The 14,333-nt window shown below is 38.6% G+C and overlaps 1 protein-coding gene across 4 annotated transcripts in view; it reads right to left on the reverse strand.

The window, feature by feature from the left end:
* The window catches only part of KCNMA1 (potassium calcium-activated channel subfamily M alpha 1), a 542,368-nt gene that overhangs the window by 207,542 nt on the left and 320,493 nt on the right, over positions 1–14,333 (reverse strand). For all 4 annotated transcript variants that reach the window (XM_063307681.1, XM_063307680.1, XM_063307683.1 and 1 more), the window contains exons 6-9: positions 9,322–9,397; positions 4,413–4,488; positions 2,760–2,930; positions 664–755 (exon numbers count right to left, since the gene is read on the reverse strand). In XM_063307681.1, coding sequence (XP_063163751.1) covers positions 664–755; positions 2,760–2,930; positions 4,413–4,488; positions 9,322–9,397 — 415 coding nt within the window. The remainder of the gene's footprint in view (positions 1–663; positions 756–2,759; positions 2,931–4,412; positions 4,489–9,321; positions 9,398–14,333) is intronic.

Below are 14,333 nucleotides of genomic sequence, written 5' to 3' on the forward strand. Positions count from 1 at the left end.
AGTCATAAGTTCAAGGACGGGTCATAAGTCACTCTTTCCAGCACCGTCATAACTTCAAACGGTCCCTAAACAAATGGTTGTAAGTTGACGACGACCGGTAGATGTTATTGGTGACTTAAAAAGCAACCACAAACATCCATAAAGTGAGATATCACTCTTTAATTTCATAATCTGACTAGAGTACCAATTATGAAGAGCAGGGTTTTTCAGATTGTGCAGACTGTGTCCTGATATGGTGTGCCATTCATGTATAAAACAAGAAACCATGGTGGCTTGCACCTGAGCACGGCAAGCTTAGGAAAGGTACGACATTTGATGACAACAAGATACACCCAGCCCTGAACCTAGATGTAACACAAAATGACATGGGGGGAAGGCATCTACATGTCAGATGTCACCACCATGTGGGGCTCCAGTTCCACTGGTCTCTCAGCCTGCCTCTCTTTTTCTTTTAGTTCTTTCAACTTACTTTCTGCCTCGGGTTGAATTATAAGTTCCGCCGTATTTCTTCCGATTAAGGATGAGAGCAGCAATTTCTGGCACGTAGCGCGCAAACATTGCCTACATGCGTGAAAGAAAAGCAAAAAAAAGAAAAGAAAAGAAAATGGCATGCAGAGAGTGTCCTGCTGCAGCAAAGGCAGCAGAACTCCTGGGAATACTTACTTTCTTCCACTAACCGCACTATAGGAACCACCATATTTCTTGCGGTTTCCTATTAACTCTATGATTTCAGGGACGTAACTGGCAAACATGGCCTAAGGAAGAAGACAGGAGACAGAAGAAAAGACTAAAAAGAGAGGCCAAAGGAAGGGAAGGGTGTGACGAATATTATAAGAAGATACATCATCCTTACAATCTGAAAATGCAAGACATAGGTCTATCAAGTCTTTCCTCAAAAAAGATTGTAAAAAGCGTTCATCTCAAAACAAGAATGTTCAGAGTCAACGCTGGTCTTTTAAGAGGGACACATCTGCTCAACTACAGAAAATGGTCAAAAGAGGGAGACAGGAATGAAAAACAATGCAAAAAAAAAGAACAGGAACAAAATTGAGTCAAAGTGGCATTCAAGGCATAAAATAGCGCTGTGTTTTCAGAAAGGGGTGAGCGGAATTTTCCAAAGGTTATTTACTGTCCAAGCACCCCACAAAGCCAGAACGAAGCAAAATGTCTCTTCTATTACTGGTGTTTGCATTATTATTTTAGAGAAGACAGAGGAGGTTCTTTTCCCCATATTCAAAGATGACAGAGCAGACGCAGAGTGGTTTTCTGCACGCATGAAAACGAACACAGTGTAATTTTGTTTTCAAGTTCATCTTTTTGAAAGATGGTTAAGAACTTGTAAGGATGGAAAAGGGAAAAAAGGCAACAAGGAGAAAAAAAACGGATTCTGCCATGTTTTGTGCAACAAACATCTCGCTTGTGGCTGGATGCTTCAAAGAGCTGCCGCCAGTAACGTTGGCCTCAATATCCACCTTTTTGGGGGAAATAAATGGAAATATACAAAAACGTTGATGTAAAATCACTAAAAAGAGAGGTGTGTGTGTGCACAGCTTAGTTATTTGTATGACAGTAATACTGTACGTAAATATATATGTGTTTACACATACACACCATGGACATCTCTGCACACACACACCTTGGGCTGAAAAACTCACTTACCTTATATTTCAACCCTACCATTTGTTGATTTTTAAGACAAAAATGCAAAGCTACCAGGGTGCCTTTGGCCCTGAGGAAAAAAAAGTAGGCAGTTTGTTCAGGGACAATACCTTTCTACATTTGGGTCATCTGTGCTCAGTGTCCTTATGCAGCTCTTTCAGCCCCACAGCAGGAGCGCCTGCAAGGGGGCCCAGAGAGTCAAGATGGCTTCCGTACAATCAAAGTCCTGCTCTTTGTTTAAGTGCATCATATAGGCCTTGATCATCCAGCTGATATCTGGACTTTCTTTTACCCTCCCTGCAGGTCTCTTTGCATTGTAGGAGCGTTATTTGCCAATCTGTTAGGAAATTTGTAAGGACTGACTACTTTAGCCTCTGACATTGTTGCTGTTAAGAAGATTGGGAATTTGCTTTTCCCACTGCCTGGGATAATGAACCCAGACAACAGCTCTTTAAAGAAGATCCTAAGCCACAGTGTTTGTTGGAATTTTGGGAAGGAACACAGAAGGGAAGGGAACGTTCTTGAAATCGCAACTAATTTCACCCGGACTGTTCTCGCCAGTGCAGTATTAACCACTAGCCACAGGGCCTGTGCGTACTTTCAAAATAATTTCAGTGGCATACTTTGGACCTTGTGCAACTGCAAGCCAAACCTCTCCTTGCTTTTTGTTAAAGCTTCTTTTCTTTCTTTTCTTTCCTTTTGGGTTTCTGTTGAGCCTCCAAACAGTTGCACTGCTTCAGGGAATTTCCTCACTAACGTTCAGCCCACTTTGAAAGCAGTGGCACTTTTTCCCAGGGTTGCTCGGAAGCTTGCGAAACAACAGGCTGGTTCCATGAACAGCAGAATGGTGCTGGGCATCTGTGAGGTCCAAAACACCATTTCCAAATGATTTTCAAAGTCTGCACAGCCCTCATCATCGCTTAGTGCTGTGAATTCTTAAAAGCCCTTACTATCTCTGCAAGCCTTATACCCATTGTTCTCGTATTTTAGTTCAGTAAATAGCTCTTCAAAATGCAATAATGGGATATGTATTTTGAAGTCGTAAGTTACTGTATACTTGTTACATTTAAAAAAGGCAGAATATAACGTAAATATTTTACCAATCCCCCGAGGATGAAGAAAACCATGAAAAGACGACCAAGTGTTGTTTTTGCATAAACATCTCCATAGCCAACCGTGGACATAGTAACCATTAGCAAATAAACACATTCCCAATATGTAAGTGCTTGGTTATTTTGGAAATTTTCCCACGGATCCCCTGAGTTCTCCACCTATAACAAAAGGATAACAGCAAATAAATATTTCATGTTCTGCAATGCAAAAGGGTTAATTTATGTCCATTCATGAATCTGAATGTACTGATGACTAATATTTGGGGGGGGGGGGGGAAATCCAACTCAGATATGATCTCATGGACGAGCCAAAGCCAAATTCCCCTTTTACCAAGGGCTTATTAGTAATATCTCATCCAGCTGTTATGATGTTGAGTGCTCTAAACCTTAAGAACTCAATGGGCAAATGCTTTTCTTTATATGAAATCAACTGGGTTATATAGTGGTTAGATCCAAATACAGAATCTTGTTGTAGGAAAAAGGTTAGGAATCATCCTAAAATAGTAACCATTGCTAGATACCCAACTGGAATTTCTAGGAGGACAGGATGGAAGTCTGATAACCAATAAACTAGTTCATTGCTACACAACAAGATTATGAAATATACAACTATGTTTAAATATAACTGACAGTTAGAACTAGCACAGGTGATCAAGATAGTCAAGATGGAGTGCATGACCACACAACTGGGCTTCAGTCATGTGGTTGTAGCTGCCAGGTTTACTTTTCTGGTGCTCACCCTCCTCGCAGACACTCCTTTATTCCAGTCCACAAAACTTTGTGGCAAACTACTCATTCAATCCGTCCCCAAGGAGTCACAAAATTCAGTAGCAAATAGGTGCTGTTACCTCAGCAAAGAGTTACCACAATAACTGTCACTCAAGACCATGTTTCAACCCACAAAAGAGGAAATGTGAATTGATCCCCCCCAAAATCAGGTCTCTGGTAGGTAGGACCTGTTTCCAAATAATAGTTCAACAGCACATTTGGGAGCTAATCCTCAAAGAAGTGTTGGGCAAGATGTAATGTATTTTAATTCAAGCAGGCGACACTCTACACTGATTTTCAGGAGAAAATGAGCATTGTGTGTGTATTGCAAATATTAGTAATCTACAGTATGAAGTTCTTGATATTTTATAAGAGGCTGTCTTGTATCTGACACCATGTTTTATTTCTTGTTTCTAAGACCACACTGCCACTTAGTGGCTTGTTGTTGTTATTGTCAAATTCAGTCAAAGTTCTCCAGAATTACAAAATTAGACCCAAAAATCTTCTAGCTTTCTCTTCCAGTAGTTATTATTTTCAGGCAAAGCAGTTGTGGGCTTTGAACACCAGAGAAAATCAGGGTCTTTCATGCTGTTTGCTCTTTTTCTCCTCTCAGAAGAATTTCTCCATGAGAGGGAAAAGATACTATCACTAACTATCCCTAGTAATATTGAGAGGAACACAGGAGTCCTGCATCAAAAATCTGAAAATGGCTGGGGGAAAATGCTCCTATTACATTTTGCTGAACAGCAGTACATAGTTCCCACCAAAAATTGTGGAAGAAACCCATGATGATTTTTTTTTAAATATCTATAGCCGGATTAGTTCATAATAAACGTAAACCTCCCCAAACAAGCATTTTCCAAGCATACTTACCAAATGTATAAATCCAGCTGCTGTCAGCCATGTGCTAATAAATATTGAGCACAGATTCACCAACTTGATGGAATTACTGGTTGAAAGAAAAGGAGAGAAACAAACAAATGCTTCTCAGAGTTTGTTTTTACCGAAATATTCTCTAACTTTTTTCAAGTCTTTCCTTCCCATCCATCCAACTGACAGGTCAGTTCTCAGCATTAAAGAATCATACTGGAAAACAGGTTCAACATACCTTTCAATAAACAAAGGATACACCTAAAATAGCAAACAGTTAAAAATCTAAAAAAAATGAACAGCTGATAAGTCTTAAATCTTGAGTGCTTTACTGGTGGGGAAAATATGTCTATGAATGAACAACAACAGTTCGTAATATCTAGGAAGTAGATCTTTTTTTTCACAGCTAAATGGAAGCACCAAGTCAATCTTGGCTCATCTTAAAAATGGGTTTTTTTCAATCCCAAGGTAGATGGGAATTCATTTTTTTTTTAATATAAAATCCCCAAAATATGCAACGCAAAACCACTTCTGTATTTTTGCCAAGAAAACTACATGGATCTGTCCATGTAGAAAACGTTATAGCAGAGGCTGATCTTGAAAAGCAGAGCAGGGCCGGACCTGGTTAGTTAGACAATCAAACGTCCTAGGACTGCAGCCTTTACAGAAAGTTAGAAAAAAATGAAATGAGGCAATGGCAAACCACCTCATACTATTGCCTGTATGGAGGTGTTTCCAACACAGAGAGACCAATTCAGATTATTTTTCTGGATTCTGCCCCGACCAGTTGGTGTTGTATTTTGCCAGAGAATGTGGCCACCTTCCAAAATGAATCTAGTGCTATGGGGACTTCATAGTTGCAAAGCATGCCTCCTCAGGCACTGAAAACACTTTCACAGTTTGAAAACTTTTGGCGTTTTTCCTTACAACCGAAAGGATGGATAAATGTTTACACATTTTCATTGTATAACAGTGAACAGCCAAATGAATTGGTTGCGACGTGTGCATGTGTTTGAGTTGCCTCTCACTTCTCCGTTTGAATTATACGTGCACCTCATCTTTAAGATCAACATTAATATTAATTAGCATTGTATTGTATAACATTGTGTAAATATTGTATGTTCTGCAGGCCAGTTCTTGCATCTGTTGAAAATACGTACTCAGCTGAACATTGCTGCCTCATGATGTGATACTGAAGTACTGAATATTTCAAATACACATGCAAATGATTTTGTCGCCATCATCATCATCAACAACATATCATTACTGTTCCTGATTCATGAAAAGAAATGTGCCATCTTGAAATGGACACTGATATTTATTTATTTATTTATTTAATGATATTTCAAATTTCCATCACCGCCCATCTCCCCTGAGAAGGGGACTCTGGGCGGCTTACAATCCAAATTAAAACACATAATTACAATATAAATACTATATAAAAATATAAAATCCAGCAGCATAGATCTTGTTTATTGGGGAGAGATCTATAATAGCCACCCCCAAGATGAACTGGCGGCCCTCCCACCCCAAGATGTTTTTCAATAGCTCTTTTTCTTTGTTTGTTTGTTTGTTTGTTTGTAGGTGACACAGGATTATTCAGAATGGCTTCCTGCCTTTGAAGGAGAAGATTTATCTTTTGTCTTTTCAGCCCCAATTCTAAAAATAGGTGGATTAGTCACCATTATTTTTCTGCTCTATAAGTTGTCAGAGACATCTGTGCTGCCCTAATTCTGCTTGAGCCCAGCCTAAACCCCTGAAGTTTTAGTGAATCCTCATTTAATTCAGGAAAGGATAAAGCAAAGTAAGGGGATAAATAAATGTAGCAAGTCAGAATAGGGAAAAAAAGACCACCTCCTGAAAATTATGTGTAAATAGGACTCAAATACATATACTGATTCAGAGGAGTATAAAGATTAATATACAATTGAGACCAGAAGTCTTCCCCTTGGGACCGATGGACCAAAAACAGTTGGAAAAAAGTCATGGAACTCTTTTTTTTTTTTTTGTGTAGATAATAACTGCAGCGAGATTATTGAACTCGCTGAGATGGCCAAATCGACTTCTTTGATTAGAGAAAGGACAGTATCTACGTTTATTGCTGACTGGAAACCTTTCATGGACTTTTTGTGGAAAACAGAAAAAAATGAACTTATGATTTATGGTTTTGATGATTAGACAGGATAGATTTTAGACAGGATAGAAGAGAGACATGCTTTAACTTTAGAGGAAGAGGTAAATTCATAATTGTACTTTTAACTGCTGTAAAGAAGATTGGAAGCCACTTCTTTGTATCTTTTTTCTTTCTTTTCTATTTTTCTTTTTCTTTCTTGCATGTTTAGCTTTCCCTTTGTATCTTTATTATTCTTTTGTCTTTCTTACTTTACATTAGTTTGTATTAGTTTTTACCTTTGAGATAAAAATTCCCTTCTCATCCCTATGAGTGGAGTGTGTCTTCCTCAACCTAGGTCCTCCACCAGAGGCCTGGGAGTTTGAGGGTTCTGTGCAGTATTTTAGCTGTTCCTAGCACTGCACTCTTCTGGACAGAGAGCTCTGATGCGGCTCCTGGAATCTGTTGGAGCCCCTCTCCCAGATTGGGGGTCACCCCCCGAGTGCCCCTACCACCACTGGGACCACTTTGGCCTTCACTTTCCACATCCTCTCTAGTTCCCCCTTCAGCCCCTGATAATTCTCTAGCTTCTCCATATTCCTTCTTCCTGATGTTGCTGTCACTTGGCACTGCTACATCTATAACCACCGCTGTCTTCTGGTCCTTGCCTACTACTATGATGCCCTGTTGATTGGCCAGTACCTGCCTGTCTGTCTGGATCTGGAAGTCTCACAGGATCTTAGCCCTGTCATTCTCCACAACGTTCTGTGGAATCTCTCATCTGGACTTGGGAGGGTCTAGCCCATACACCATGCAGATGTTCCTGTACACAATGCCAGCTACTTGGTTGTGCTGTTCAGTGTATGCTGTTCCTGCCTGCATCTTACACCCTGCGACTATGTGTTGGACTGTCTCTGAGGCCTCTCTGCACAGTCTGCACCTTGGGTCCTGTCTAGTGTGGTAGACCCCTGCTTCTATGGATCTGGTGCTTAGTGCCTGTTCTTGTGCTGCTATGATCAGTGCCTCAGGGCTGTCTTTTAGTCCAGCCCTTTCCAGCCACTTGTCTGCCATGGCACTTCCTCTGCTTGATCATCCTCCCATGTCTGCTTCTGCCTTAAGCATTCTCTCAACAGCTCATCTTTAGGTGCCATCTTACTGATGTACTCCTGGATGCTCTGGGTCTCATTCAGGACAGTGGCTTTGACCCTGCCCTCCCTCTTTCCACTTGGCATACAGTCTCTGGGTGTTGGACTTGGGGTGGAAGCCTCCATACATTGTGAGGAGCTTCCTGGTCTTCACATCAGCAGCCTCCATGTCCTCCTTTGGCCAGCTCACTCTACCGGCAGGGTATCTGATGACTGGCAGGGCATACATGTTGATGGTGTGGATCTTGTTCTTCCCATTGAGCTAGCTCTTTAGGACCTGTCATATCCTTTAGTGGCACTTGGATGTTGCTGTCTTCCTTGCCTCCTCATCGTGGTTCCCATGTGACTGTGGGATAACAAGGTACTTGTAGCCAGTCTATATGTCTGCTATGTGGCCTGCTGGTAGTTCCACCCCATCAGTCTTAACTACCTTCCCTCTCTTTACTACCACGCGGCCACATTTCTCCAGTCTGAATGACATCCAAATGTCCTCACTGTAGATCCATGTCAGGTAGATCAGTGAGTCGATGTCTCGTTCACTCTTAGCATACAGCTTGATGTCATCCATGTAGAGGAGGTGGCTGATGGTAGTTCCACTCTTGAACATGGATGAGACAAGAGAACCTGTTTGTGTGTGTGTGTACAGTATGTGTGTGTATATGTGTTGTGTGTATGTGTATGTATGTATGTGTGTATGTATGTATGTATGTGTGAGTGTGTATGTGTTGTGTGTATGTGTATGTATGTATGTGTGTATGTATGTGTGAGTGTGTATGTGTTGTGTGTATGTGTATGTATGTATGTGTGAGTGTGTATGTGTGTGTATGTGTGTATGTGTATGTGTATGTGTGTATGTATGTATGTGTATGTGTATATATACACACACACACACACACACACACACACACATACATACTGACTTATCAATATAACTTTGCTTTGCTTCTCCCTAACCAGAGTCCATCTGTCCATTCCCAATCTTTCTCACTCCAGCCTTCTCTGGATTCTAGATATGTTCTGTGGTAGTTTTTGTGTGTTTGTGTGTGTGTGTGTGTGAGAAAAGATCTGCTATTTCTGTTTAGGACTTCTGTGCTTTACTGTCCTACTAGTTTACTGGATCAACAAAATATTTTTTAAAAAATGGAAAAAAATTGGAAATATCATTCTGCTTTTGACTTTGTGTTAATGTTGTCTGTAACTTATTTATTTAATTTGATTTACTCCGGAGCATCCATTGTATGTGTGCCAGCAATTAATTAATCCACGAATGCCGTTAAGGGGATACAAGAGCCGAATTTGATGAAAGATCTCAGGATATACACAAAGGAGTAAAAAGAAACACTCCAAGTACATTGAATAGTTGGATTTACTACAACTTCATTTAATTGAAAGGGTGTTTGTTTTTTTTTCAGAATAAGCACTCATTCTTTCTTTTTTCTATCAAATATCCATTACCAGGACAGATCATTAATTCATTACAATTACAAACTGCACCAAAAGCAATTCAAATAAAATTTTGGCTCCTATTTGAAAATGAGACTTGATCTCATTGTCCAGATCTTGTCCTTTTAATTCTCGAAAGGACTGTGAAATTAGCCTTTATGCAACAGGTCGAATCTGTCTGTCTTAATTTTATCTATGTATATTAATGCCTTACCTTGTTTTAAGAATATTCAGAAACTGTAAGATTTCTGAGAACTGAATCAGCCTAAGAGCTCGCAAAAATCTTAAACCTGTAATTCAAACAGAAAAAAAAAGGAGTTAGGTTGTTTTTATCCCTCAATGACTTTCAATGAGTTCTATCAAGTCAAAGTTTACAATGATATCAAGCATCTCTGGAACATTACTCCATTCTGATTATTGCCATACCTGTGCCAGATCTTTTTAAAGAAACTTGTTTTTGTACCTTGGCACTTAATATATTCATGTTAATTATAATATGTATGGAAGGGAAAAGCTTCATTTTAAAGATACGTTTCTAAAAACTCATAATATGTTCTGAAAATTGAGTGATTATGGGCAAGAGGTCAGTTAACCTGATTTCAAAAGAATCGAAAAGTGCATGTGTATGATGGTTTTCTTTTCCATGATGTAAAATATTTGGTAAAATGCTTGACGTTGTCACAGCAAACTATCTAAATTGTGACCATTTTCCAATCTATTTAATTTAATAATTTCCTTTCGTATTTTTTAAAATAAGTTTCCTTTATTCTTTTTACTTTTCCTTTATAAAGAGATTTATTTATAAACTTATAAACTGCATCAGCATAAGACCTATAGATGCCTGCATTGGTCAAAAAAACACCATAAGTTATTAAAGACATTCGTTTATTAAGGAAATTTTATAGTGATATGGAATACTTGTGCTCTAGAGCTGCTCACAGCGGAAAAGTTATATTAGGTGTTATACTGCTACATAAAAGAAGAAGGAAAGTTTAAAGAACAATTAGAAAACTAAGAGTTTCATATCAAGCTGGAAATGGAGTCAGCCACCAAAAACACAGCATTTCTTGATATAAACTAGGGGATTTCTCTTAATATGCACATATAAAGAAGGCTGTTCTTTTTTTAAAAAAAAAATAGAAGATATTTTGAAAACAAAACCATATTGCTTTACAATTACCTTTCTGGGCCTACAAATTACCAGCAATTGCATAGCATAAAAAGAGTGAAAAGAACCTATACTATGTTTCCAGTTGGTACGGGCAGAACAACATACTGTACGTGTCATCAATTTCTAGAAAAAAAAAACCCTTGCAAAAATGGAAAGTAATATCCATTTTCCCCAATAATTTATTAAGAGTTATATTAAACAGATAAAACTAATACAAGAACATAATACATTGAAAAAAGGGAAAAAAAGAAAAAAATATATATAAAAGAAGTGCGGAAGAAAAATCCCCCCCAAAAAAAGAAAAGAAAAAAGGACGAAAGAATAAAAAGAAGAAACTTCCCCCTTCATCCCCAGCAAGTATATTCAACATTAGCAACTTATCAGTGTCTCTTAAAATATATCCAAATACATCTTCATTCCATACCTCACCCCATTTTCTATCAACTCATCTCTAAATCTTCAGCTCTCCTTATTAATCAGCAAAGGTCCAGTAAAAGTTAACATATCTAATATCTAACAATAAAAAAATAAAAAATAAAAAAAATAAAAGTATCGTCCGTTCCATTTAATCAAAACTCCCCTAATCCCTCTCTTTAATAATCAAAATCTAATCCCAATTAATAATTAAACATTACAAAGAATTAAAGACTATTAAACATTACCAGAAATAGTAACCCCTTATTTACATATCAAAAATAATAAAACAGATATTGCAAACTAATCCCTTACACCCAGTTGAACACTTCCAAAAAGAGCTATCCAGTCAAGATAACCATTAAGCATCACCAAAGATAGCAACTCATTATGAACTCATAATCAAATAAACCAATTTTGTATTTTTTTTCTTTTTCCTCCCAAGAATTCTTAAGTCCCATAAATAAAATTCTAACTTCTGCTTTCTTCTACTATCCTTGTCTTTTCTTTTCAGAATTCATGTCATCTTTATCCAAGTCCATTTGTAATTTTCTTGTAGTAACTCCAGTAGATCCTGTAGATATTCCAATTTAAAAACGTAATCCACGTTGCTCTTTTGATACATTATTTGTATGTCTTCTTTAATTTTTAAATGATCATCCAATTCCATTTGTAAATCCAATATTTCTATCTCTTTCTTATAGGTTATAAGTCCACCTTAAAGTCCATTTCAGTTATCTTCAAAGGGACTTGTTCCTTTTCAGTAACAACTTTTGGTTCCAGTATAAATAACCTAGTCACTTTTTCAGCCCACATATCATACGTTCCCTTTAAAGTAGCCATCTGGTGCCCTCTAGTGATCAACCTTCAAAGTCTTGTTATCAGCTTGGAATGTAAGCAAGATAAATTTTCCCATGGGAGAGGATCTTTCTAATTAACTTCAAAGCCTTTCTTTAAATTAATTTCCTCTGAACTGTTAGCATTTAAAAACTTTCCAAAAGCCATACTATAATCACTCTTTTCCCATATATTGCAAAAAATAAAGATCTTACAAAGCTGAAAACAGTAATTTTCTTTCTTTTTAAATGGATTGAAGAGAGGCTCACCCATCAAATGCTAAACTTGTGGCTCTTAAGGTTTTTCAATCTTAAAGGAACAATTTTTTTTTAAAAAACCCTTCAAAGTGAATAAAAAGATGAAGTTTGGTCAAACCCTGAGTCCATGAAAGGCTGCATTAATGGCTCAGAGCAGGATGGAACCTGTGACTCCCAGCTGATCACAAACAATTGCAAAAACATTGGTTTCTGCCAGCTACTCACAAAAGCCAGCTATCCGGAGTATATATGGATAATCTCAAGATCTCTCTTTGATCTAGAGAGTATTTTGGCAGTCCAGATCCTGCATCCAGCTGCCTTTTTGGCTATAATGCCCTCCACGATCCATGGACTGGAGAAATGCAGGGTGTTAGTTCTCCATTCCTCACCAGAAGTGGGAAAGTAATATCCATTTTTAATGCAGATTAAAGTTTGGAAAGCATAATAAAAAATAAGGTACACTGGGTACTTTACAGATGTGCAAAGTGCTGTGTGCACGGAGCACTCCATCAACACACGGAACATCTGTTTTGGGGTGGCCCATACCCAAACCAAAGCACATGTTTCACACATTTTCATCTATGCGCAGAACAACACGGGCTGTTCTGGTCCAAACATGGACTGAAATGCGGCTGTTCCAGGCAGAAGTGGTTTGAGGAAGAGGAAAGAGGGGGGGAAAGGCCAAGGAGGGTGGTGACATGGGCCGAGGGGAAAAGGGAATGGCAAGTCAGTTCCCTGAGGCACAACCCATCAGCTCATCTTTCTTGATGTTCTCAGCCCCTTCTCCTCAGCCACTCAGGTCCAGTGTGGCACTAACTCACCCCCAATCTCTCTGCACCTTCCCTTTTCTCTTCCTTCCTTTGGGGAGCAGGAAGGCAACTGCGACACACCACTCTAGGAGACCAAAAACAGCTCAAGGGAGGGAGGAAAGGGAAGGGGAAGGAAAAACTGGGAAGCTCAGGGGCAGGCGAGCTGATGGGATGTGCCACGCTGGCAGTGCTATGAGAGAGGAGCTCTGGGGAGACATGCTTTGCTTGCCTTGACTCATCCAGATTACATTTCATCCAAAATCCAGAACCGTTAAAACATTCCAGGTTTCACTTCTGCCAAACTAAGTCTGACCCAAAATGGTACAGCAGAAGTTCTGGAATGGAAGTAAACCAGTTTTCTAATTCTGTGCACACTCCTAGCAACATCATTTTAAAAATGAGGGTGGGGAGAATCCCAAACAAATCCCAAGTATAGAGGACAAGAACAAGGATATGATATGAAATGAAGATGAAATCAAAGGAGAAAAGATGCTGGAGGAGAGAACATTGGCCTGCTTAAATTTGAGGCTAATGGCTCAAACATTTTTAAAAGGCAAGGGTACCACTGGAAGAACTCAGTAATACTTTAGAATTCATGCTGGCTTTTAAGAACAAAGAGAAGCAAATGACATCACTAAAATGTTTAATGGAGCACTCCATTTTAAGAATTTTTTTTTAGTTAAAAATCATTAAAAACAGTTTTGCCTTTCTGTGTAGCTCAACATTAACAGGTATTACATGCAAAAAGAGAGAGGGCAGCAGTGGGGGGAAGAAGAAATATTTAGAGAAAGAAGGATGGACACATTTTTCAAGAGGAGCATTATTTAAAGTTTTAAATGATTCTCCATTAAACAATAATGCTTCTTTTAAGAAAGAATAATACAGAAAGATAGATGTGACAAGTAATGTTAAAATAAAATCAGTCAGACATTTTCCTTTCTGTTATTAAAAAAATATCCTAATAAAATCTTTTTCTTCAACTTCACAAATGGAAACACATTATGAGGAAGAGGGGAGGGGGGAGCCCTTTTCTACTAATATACTGTATATGAAAACATTTCACCTTGCAAACAACTCAGTTACTATTTTAGAAGACAATCACTCAACCAGCAGAATGTTTCTTACCCCAGTGGAAGCCAAACCTGTAAGAAGACACCAGAGTCTGTCGAAATGTATGTGGCTCTTCCTTTTCAAGGTTATTGTGCCCAGATTTGACCCGGTATCCATTTTTGAATAAATCTCCATGGGACTTCTTGCGACGCCAAGTAGGTTTATAAGTCTCTGTCTGAACACCCCCTGTGGGGATGTGATAGACCAACATCTTGCTGGGAATCATCACAATAGAACTTTGAGGGATTGCCAAACGTTATCTCCTTCCAAGATTTAGAGAAAGGCTAGAGAGAATCAGTTGCCCATCCCAAAAATTAATGTATGGCAATATTAGGTGAATGAGATATTCTGCCTTCGATTTTATATCAAAATATATTTTATGGTAGTTGGAAGAAAATACATTTCTACTCCATCACTTCTGCTTCCTAAAATCTGAAGAGTACTGCCAAAACAGGTCTCAGTTGTTGATGGAAAAACGGATCTTGTTTGCTATGTACAATATCACAGCTTAAAAGGCATTCCCTATCCGGATATTGCTATATAATCTTCTTTCATACCCGCTCCAAAATGTATCCTTCCCAGCTGGAGAAATCAAAACAGATTATCACTCTGAAGAAGGAGATGAACA

Source organism: Candoia aspera, chromosome 6 (assembly GCF_035149785.1).
Source record: "Candoia aspera isolate rCanAsp1 chromosome 6, rCanAsp1.hap2, whole genome shotgun sequence".
Taxonomy (NCBI): Eukaryota; Metazoa; Chordata; class Lepidosauria; order Squamata; family Boidae; genus Candoia; species Candoia aspera.